Genomic DNA, 9,993 nt, shown 5'->3' with positions numbered 1-9,993 from the left:
GGGTAATAACTCTCACGGATAAATTCATATGATTAAGCTAGACTTTCTTCCCATTATCATTAAGGTGAGCAATTTGTATTACAAATTTTTATGAAATTTTGTAATTATTCCCCTTTAATATGGAATAAAATTATTGTTGTGCAGATGCCTCTGACTGCATCCTGGTGATACAATACCTTGGCATAATGATTTTATTCAATGACAAAATCACTATTTAGGATGTATCACGCCTTCAAATAAATATTTTATATAAATGGGTGTTTAATCAAGTTACTCAGTTTCAGTTTTAGTCTTAATATTGCATATCTGTTTTTTGCTACAAATGTGTGATATGCCACATGTTTAATTGTAAAGCGCTCTTGAACGTATATTTCATATGTAAAGGGCGCTCAACAAATCTGGTATAATCTGGTATATAATATCATTTCTTATACTAGTGATCTTTACAGTGTAAAGGTGGTTTTTATGAACAGGTCTGTAGCACAGACTTGACTGTGTAGCTTCAAATGTTCCAGGATTTCCAACAATGTAAGCTTGGTCTTCATGTAACACTTGTACTCTTACCATATGAATCGTAAGTTTTGGATACATGACTTGAGACATGTTGTTTTAACTTAAATTAGCAACTTTTGCCTTGCCTTTAGATCAAACTCGTGCCTTCTGGATTGAAAGTATTTCACTTTCCTTTCACAGTTTTAACAGGGAAAGCTGGTTTAACAATAAGCTTTCTTGAAAAGGCAGTATTGATGTATTATACAGGTGCAGATGATGCGACACCGGTGGATTGTGTTTGTTAAGCTTGTCTCCAGGTTTAATGTATTACCAACACAAGGTCAAGGTGCAGACATGCCTCTTTTTGTTTTGTGCAGTGTCTGAAGTCACACCAACAGAAGGGAAAGGTGCAGACGTGACAACAGTGGATTGTACTTGTTTGTTCAGGGTTTAATGCAAACTCCAAAACAAGATGAAGGTGCAGGCATGACACAAATGAGCAGTTTTTATACAGGGTTTTAGGCCACACCAATACAAGGTAAAGGTGCAAATATAAGACTAGTGTGATGCATTTATTTTGTTTCTATCAAGGGTACAAGTCACAACAACACATGGTCAACACAGACACCAACACAAGGTCAAGGTGCAGATGTGAGATCAATGGGCTGTGTTTGTTTTTTTTCATTTCATGGTTTTACATCACACAACCACAAGAGTCATACAACTTTCCAGCCTTGCTTAGTGGAAGGTCTCCCCACATACCCCAACACACATTGCAGGCATAGACATACACCTGGGTGCATCTACTAACCTGCAACTTCTTTCTCACATGGAATGTTTTAATCTCAACTGAGCTTTTGAACTTGCAATGGTGAGAAGCAATCTGCCACTAAGCCCCTTCCCCTCCCCCACCCATTAATCGGCAGTTTACCCCCTGCTTCTGGGTTCATCAGTCAACAGTTTTTTAACTGTAATTTCCAAAATATTTAAAGATTTGATGAAAGGATTTTTAAAACAAGGAATATGAATTTCATCTGTTTTATTCTTAAAATACAAAATAACAACCTACATATACGTAGATAAGTATAAAGTGTGTAACAACAATAATAAATTACAACTGTAATTCTATATCAAAACAATAACAACAAATATCATCTAAACAAAATTTCATTATTTCTGTAACTACAGGATACCACATGGAACTCAGGCTAAACAAAAACAAGTATGTATGGCCTTTGTTTGCGTGATTATGATTTATAAATTCAGGGATAAAGCAAAAATATTTCAAATATCAAAGGATATACATAAGCCATCACTGAAGTATATTCCTTTCTTAACATGACATGATACATTTTTTTTTCAGAAAAGGTGTTTACCTCCCCAATCCTGAAAAAATGTGAGTTTTTAAGTTAATTATTTTTTGTAAATATGAGAGAGGAGTGGAACTGGTGACAGAGTGTCAAAATGGAAATATATCTCATGCCAGTCTGTCCTCCAGATTTCAAACTTGACTATAAAGACCACCCTTGGGAGAGCCAAAATGTGGTCTTTATTGGGAGGTGGTCTTTATTCACAGGTTAGAATACACTGTAAATGTTAAAATGGAAAACAAAACGTGTGGTCTTTAGAGCCAGGTGGTCTCTGTTCAGAGGTGGTCTTTAACACAGATTTGACAATACTGTATAACAATAATCGCACATTTTCATAGTTTGGATGTTTAGTTCATGAAAAAAAAGTTTTAAAGCACTATCACTGACTTTTTTTATTCTTAAAAAAAAAAAAAAAAAAAAAAAAAAATGGGCCAAATTCCTTTATAAATCCTATGTACGCCTTTCATGTATATGTCCCTTTAAGTCTTAAATGATTAAAGATGACTCTACAGTCAAACTTTGTTTGCTAAAATCGACTGAACAGCAAAATGTGTACGAGATACCAGCGGCTCAAGCCATAAAACTATAAACAATATACAGATATTTTGCCTGGATTTGACAGTGTGAACAAATGGTAGTCTTTGAATTATCCGAGTTCGCGCGAACAAAATTCGACTGTACATCACTAGCACAGTAGATATACATACTTTCTGTCAATATCAAAAATATATAACACGCTACAATTAAAGTAACAGTTTTTATGACAAACCCTACATGATATTATACCTTTCAATCATAACAAATTTCTCAAAGCGGTTAAAGCCATAAGCTGAATCTCATATTCAGCCAATATCACCTTAATATTACCCTAGTAAATCATTAATATTCATGAGGGATTATTTTTCATTGATTCCGTGGTTGCGTTTAACTATAAATCCCAGTGTGCAAATAAAATTAACATTCAATGTATCTTCTGTTTCTAAAATCCACAAATTGCTATCACTGCAGAAGAGCAGTTTTTGTAAAAACCTTGAAATTTCACACCCTTAAAATTAAATTTCACAATATGACAGAAAAATATTAAAATCAAACAGAGTTTATTGGAATGGGCAATTAAAAAATAAAAAAATAATAAAAAACTACACACTTAGATATAAATATAACATACTAATAGAGTTGGTGAAAATCATATGTAAAGAAGGGCCTTAGGATACTTTTTTTTTGCAAAATTCTACCTTTGACATGGCCGCTTGATTCAATCTTTTCTGCTTTTATAATGAAAAATACCTATATATATATTTTGAAATTATACTTCTACATAACTGAAGTAATGATCCATTAAGAATGTGAAAACTAAAAATTCATTTTTATTAACTACATGTATAAACATCATTTCTCAATCCATCATCATCATTCTTCACAATGATTTAAACGTATTGTCACAACACCTGTGTTGGGGTTTTTTTTTTGATACTGATAAAAATCTGAGTGTTCACAAAACTTTTTTGTTTTTTTTTTTGTTTTTAGTGAAAGTAATATATCTTAATATACTGGTGAAAAAGATACACTTAAATTGAATGTATTTTCTTTCAGGCCATATCTCTTCAGCATCATGTTGATGCCATGTCATTTTTATGTAAGCTGTGCTTCATGCAGGTGAATTCTAGTAAATACCGGTACATAATTATTATGTACATCTAAAGGGAATAATTTAATTCACTATAATTTCACAAAAATCAAACACAATAATCTCAATAGTTAACAGCTATAGATTTCAACAAATTCAAAAGCATCTTATTCCTTCATTACAATAATCTTTCACATTTTTATTTTGCCTCAAATAGAAAACCTACAATTACAGAATAAAATCTGCTACAAGCTGCCGTTTGGTTGCATATAACTGATTATTTAAATCAATTTGATTACATGTAATTGTAATCTCACAAAATGTTTCTGTAATCTAATGTAATTGATTACTTTTGAAAGTAATTGGCCTCATGGCTGCTGCAGTACATTTCAATATCTACATAATGAGATCATGTTCTTTGCCAAGCTGGAAACTCAAACAAGTAAAATAATTATCTTTCAATCAGAATAAAAGTTCATTATATATCACAGGCTTACCGACAGTATTATCAATACCCTTACAAAAACGGCATTTTTGAAAACCCATTTATCTCTACAACAGAATGGAAAATAACCAAGATATTCTTGTATATAAATATCTTCTATATATTGGTGTATATAATTAATGGTGTGGTATTTTCCTTATATCAGAAACATTCAAAATAGCCATGCTAAGTAAGCTGTCTTTAAGAAAACAAATATTTGCAAAGAGTAGATTTTTAACACAACTCGAAAATAACTGCTATTAATGAAATCACAAAATAAATTTGACCCATAAAATATACAGTTTACAGTTTTTAAGTCTGTTACTACATCTGGAGGCAAATGGCACATTTTTATAAATCGCCAGTTGAACGGAAAACTGTTGTAACACATGTTAATGAAAAAAAGTTACAACAGTTTTCATTCAGCTCTTGATTTGCATTAACGATTCCCTAATTCTCAGGAACTGACAGCAACATGGCCAACAAGGTACACATTGTCATACAGGTGTCCTGCCAAGTCCTCGTCAATGCCTCTTGCCGCTCCTTTTGTATTTTTGATGAATTCGCGCTTTGACATCTTGTTCTTTACATGCGGGCTGGTTAAGTCTACAGACAACATGATCAGTGAAAAGCAGAGTACATATACAACATCTGAAAAATAAATAAAAGTAACGACATTGAAGTAACATTACTTAGAAACAACCAACTTTTTCCAGGATTTTCTTAAATCAGATTTTTTTTTTTTGATATTTATGTTTATAAACCTTTAGCTTGCTGGCGGTAAGTGATTATGCCTTTGCAACCAGTGTAGACCAGGATCATCTGTGCAGGCTGATCACAGTCTGCACTGTTCGCTGTTCAGTCAATAAATTTTCAGTGAACACCCCTTCAAATAATAAAATGGTACTGCCCAAATCGAATGATGGACCAGTCCATAATAGAAATGTAGCAGGGTAAAGGTTAAGGTAGCGACTTGTAATGACAACCAGTAAATTACATATTCTATGTATGAAATTCAGGCATTCTCCAGGTTTTAAAGGAAGCAATGTTCACACTGGGTTACATTTAAGTCCAAAAAAAAAATGCCAAATACACCTAACGAGAAAAAATTTCTTGATATAAGTATATAAATATATTACAAACTCATTGTTTTTCATTGAAACTTTCCTTATCAAACCAGTTTAAAACATCAAACTTGGTACGTCTGGAACTTCTGTCTCATTTTGTAAGCATATCTATTTCTGGTTTTAAAAACAGTTGTAGCTTAATTCACTAATTATTTCATTGAGTTTGCAATTTGTTATCAAGTTTTCTACGATGAAAACACATCTTCATATCTTTGTCTGAACAACTTCTATCAACTGTTTCCAAAAACTGTGTTATTATATTAATTTTTTTTTAATCATCCATTCCACAAGCAAGTTGCTGACAGAACCTTTTACAAGGATTTTAGGCGAAACTTCAAGAATCCTTTTTCTTCAAAATTTAAGTTCATTTATAAGGTTTTGGTCCTTTTCAAGGACAATCTTTAATTTCAAGGACTTTTCAAAGTATGTGCAAACCTTGATGTAATTAACAATTTCCTTTAAGTTATGACAAGAAACAATATTCTTTTCCAGCAATATTTACCTTTATGAAGACCTAGCTTTGGATTACAGTTACAAAATCGCTCTGCAAATTTGTCGATAATTTGTTCCAAGTAGCTGCCTCTCTCTGCTGGGGCGGATATTGTACTGAATAACTTACGCATGGCATTTGGAAGGAACTGATTTTCATAGTTCTGGAGCTGCATAACATAGTCTAAAACATCTCGCCTGTAAAAATATTATTCTTCCATTTAGGTTCTGGAGTATATCATCAAAACACAGAAATATTTGATAAACCAAAACGTCTTTACCAATGATCTATCTGACCATTGCATGTTCTGCCATACAGTCCCGTATGATGGGTACTTAAAATATTCTAAAAAAGCTATCCCCTTTTGAAAATGGATGTCATTTGTAAAGAAATAAAAATAAACATTTGCCGAAAACTAGGTTCCACGTAGTTACGTGAAATTTCAGTACTGGGTCATTTTTGCAAATGCATCAAAACGCGGATATGTCACAGTTCTGGAAGAAAAACTTCTCTGTAAAACCAATTATCATCACAGAACTCTGCATGGTATTACCTTTTATCTAAGTACGTCCTCCTGGGCTGTGGTTTGATTTTACGTGATGTATGGATAAACTTTGCCAGCTCCATTGGAGAGTCATCAACAAGGCCTTTAGAAATCAAGTATTCTTCACCCTGTTAATATATTCTAATGAAGGTTGTACCAAATCAACAGAAATTATTTCGTCTACAAAGCACATTCTTAATTTATATACCGTGAATGAATCTGCTGTTTATACAGGTATTGATTCTTATCCTTTAAGTAATTATTAATTTGACATGACTTAATCTGGGCCTGTATTGTGTAAAGAACATTTATTTATTTATTTTGTTGGGTTTAATATCGCACCAACACAATTATAGGTCATATGGCGACTTTCTAACTTTTGATGGTGGAGGAAGACCCCAGGTGCCCCTCCGTGCATTATTTCATCACGAGCGGGCACCTTGGTAGAACCGCCAACCTTCCGTAAGCCAGCTGGATGGCTTCCTCACATGAAGAATTCAACGCCCCAAGTGGGGCTCGAACCCACATCGATGACGAGTATTGTGTAACAACATGAGAATTTGTTGTTTTTACTACTTTTTACAATGAAAATCGAAAAGCGTTTGTAACGCTTTACTCGAGGTAAATTGCCTTGATTATATAAATATCTATATTTAACGCGCATTGAACACTAAATCCTCTATAGCGGTATTAGTAACGACCGTGAAAAACCTTTTATTGCTGCCGCAGCCCAGATTCGATTCCCGACGCGGTCATCTTTTTTTCTTGATTTGGCATTTTTGAAACAAAAAATCATATTTTAATGTTCAAAAGAACTCACAAAAAACGAAATGCCCCCCTTGATGCATTCTGTAATTGCACAAGGAACAGAAATTATTTGGTCACTGTGCACAAAAGTTCTACTGTCCTTGATCAAAGTGACCTTGACCTTTGACCTATTGGTCTCAACATCAATAGGGGTCATCTGCTGGACATGATAAACCTCCCTTTTAAGTTTCGTGATCCTAGGCCCAAGCGTTCTCAAGTTATTGTCCAGACACATTTTAACTGTTCCTGGTCACTGTGACCTTGACCTCTGACCTACTGACCTCAAAATCAATAGGGGTCATCTGCTGGTCATGATCAAGCTCCATATTAAGTTTTGTGATCCTAGACCTAAGCGTTTTCAAGTTATCGTCTGGAAACGGTTTTACTGTTCTGGATCATTATGTCCTTGACCTTTGGCCTACTGACCTCAAAATCAATACGGGTAATCTGCTGGTCATGACCAACCTCCCTATCAACTTTTGTGATCCCAGGCCAAAACGTTCTTGAGTTATCCAGAAACCAATAAACTGTTCCTGGTCACTGTGACATTGACCTTTGACATACTGATCTCAAAATCAATAGAGGTCATCTGCTGGCCATGACTAACCTCCCTATCAACTTTCATGATCCTAGGCCCGAGCATTCTTGAGTTATCTTCCCGAAACCGTTCAACTGTTCTGGGTCACTGTGACCTTGACCTTTGACCTACTGACCTCAAAATCAATAGGGGTCATCTGCTGGTTATGAACAACCATCCTATCAACTTTCATGATCCTAGGTCCAAGCATTCTTGAGTTATCATCCGGAAACGGATTGGACTACATACCGACCGACATCTGCAAAACAATATACCCTCCCTTCTTCGAAGGGAGCATAATAATATGACCAAACTTCAATTTGAAATTAAGATCATTTTTAGCCAAAATCTGGAGGTCAGTGCCTTTAAGAAACGACTGATGAGAATTAATATTTTACAAAGGAGGAGAGAAATACCAAAGAAAGGATGGATATTACTCAATGAGTTCATTTTACCTTGAAAGGGTCTCCATTGAAGGTCAAGGTTGCTTCATCCAGAGTAAGGAAAAGTTTACGGTACGAAAATTCTGGATCGTTCCTGCATCTGCGATAAACACTCACACTTCCCCAGGTACTTCTACATAAACTGTAAAATATGTATTTTCAAATAAATAATCATTGCAAAGTCACAATAAAATGCCTTAAATCTTTTATCGTCATCTCTAGAGAATGCAAACAGCCAAACACTAATATAATGAAAATGTTTGAATTTTATGCTCATTAAGACAGATTACATGTATACTTCCATTAACAATCAATACAACATGATGTTATAGCAAATTCATTGGATGAACTTATGATTAAATCAGAGGTTAAATAATCGATGTGACAATCATATGGTATTAGTGATAAGTTTCAACCCAAACTGTACAATGGTGAGGCACTGATTGCATAGTACCAGCTTCTGTACCCATAAATTTCACTGTTTATAACAAACCTGTACTGGTACTCTAGAATATAACAAATAGCTTGAAGTTTCTTCACAATGAAAAATATTAGTATTCTAATATACCTCTGCCAGAGAACTTCATCATTTCCCAGTTTGTCCCAGACACACGCAGCAAGGCAGAGATCAGTTGCATTCAGATTCGAAAGAACCAAGAGGCTTAATTCTGGTGGAAGCTCTGAAAGGTCCGGAAACTTGACAGGAATAACTGCACCAGGCTGCACTTGTCCACTGGTTTCTTGGAAGCGTTGCAAAAGCTGTCCCATTTTTATCACTCAGTTGACACTGAAAGAGTTATAGGAAACTTACTTAAATTGTTACTATAATGGCTTGAATTATTTCAAACATGTATTGTGCAATCAAAAAATTGATGCTGATGCACTGATCAATCACAATTTAAACACTATAATTAAATAATAAACTTACACGGTATTATATCGAACTATAGTCTACGGTTTAATTAAGTTTTAACAATAAAAACAAATTGGATTCCAATGGCTAATTTGAATAGTCTTAATGCATTTCAAATGTTGAAAACTTGGAAAACACTTTGTCTAGTATTGACCTCAGGAAAAATAACTCTAGCAAATACAGTTAGGTCACACATCCACCAGAAATATGAAATACTGATCAGATTCTTTTTTCAAACTTTGTTTCTTATGCGACATAACATTTATGCGACATAACATGTGTTTTTCAATACAGAATGATTATCAATAAATAAAAGGTTTTGTTTGTTTGCTTTGGGTTTAACGCCATTTTTCAACAGTGTTTCAGTCAAGTAATAGTGGGCAGTTAACCTAACCAGTATTCCTGGATTCTGTACCAGTACAAACCTGTTCTCAGCAAGTAACTGCCAACTTCCCCACATCAATCAGAGGTGGAGAACTAACGATTTCAGACACAATGTCGTTTATCAAGTAGTCACAGAGAACATATGCCCCGCCTGAGGATCGACCTCGCGACCCATAGACCAACGGTTACCGATAAGAAAATATACTAGGTTTTCAAAAGTGACTTCTTGGGCATATGCCACTTTGCTGTAGATGTAATCGGTTTAAATTTATTGAAAATTGTTGTACTGAATGAACTACTTCAGAACAATTATATAAATATCAAGACAGTACCAACAATATTAAATGACAGTCCTTTGTGTTGTAATTACAATGTATTTTCATTTATGAAACAGAGTATCCGAATAGAGTTTATCCGAATATATTACATCCACAAACTCAATTAAAATCCAATTAGCACCGATAAATGCAATAAATCCTTCCCTTACCTGTGAATATAATTCGTAGTTAGCATATCTCATTAGAATAAAGCCATGAAATGTCTTTGATTTTGAAGGGTAAAGTCATTTTAGCTCTGCTGGCAAAAATGACGTGGAAGTAAAATAACGCTGGCGACCAAAGAATTGATAAAATATTGTTGTCATCCTATACTTAAACTCCCCTTTTGGGTATTACTAGCAGCTGCGCGTCAGTGCGAGAAAAGGTTAAAAGTAATTGACAAAAGTTGTCAAAAGTG

The 9,993-nt window shown here is 34.3% G+C and overlaps 1 protein-coding gene across 1 annotated transcript; it reads right to left on the bottom strand.

The window, feature by feature from the left end:
* Positions 1-1,516: 1,516 nt before the first annotated feature.
* On the bottom strand, positions 1,517-9,897 carry LOC123557591 (F-box only protein 8-like). The gene is made up of 6 exons (XM_045349145.2): positions 9,746-9,897; positions 8,530-8,748; positions 7,974-8,103; positions 6,144-6,262; positions 5,603-5,787; positions 1,517-4,624 (listed from the first exon to the last, which is right to left on the bottom strand). The coding sequence occupies exons 2-6, from the start codon at positions 8,727-8,729 to the stop codon at positions 4,431-4,433; spliced, it is 828 nt and encodes a 275-aa protein (XP_045205080.2). The 5' UTR covers positions 8,730-8,748; positions 9,746-9,897; the 3' UTR covers positions 1,517-4,430.
* Between the last annotated feature and the right edge of the window lie 96 nt (positions 9,898-9,993).

Source organism: Mercenaria mercenaria, chromosome 5, assembly GCF_021730395.1.
Source record: "Mercenaria mercenaria strain notata chromosome 5, MADL_Memer_1, whole genome shotgun sequence".
Lineage (NCBI taxonomy): Eukaryota > Metazoa > Mollusca > Bivalvia > Venerida > Veneridae > Mercenaria > Mercenaria mercenaria.
This window is presented reverse-complemented; position numbering and strand designations above follow the sequence as displayed.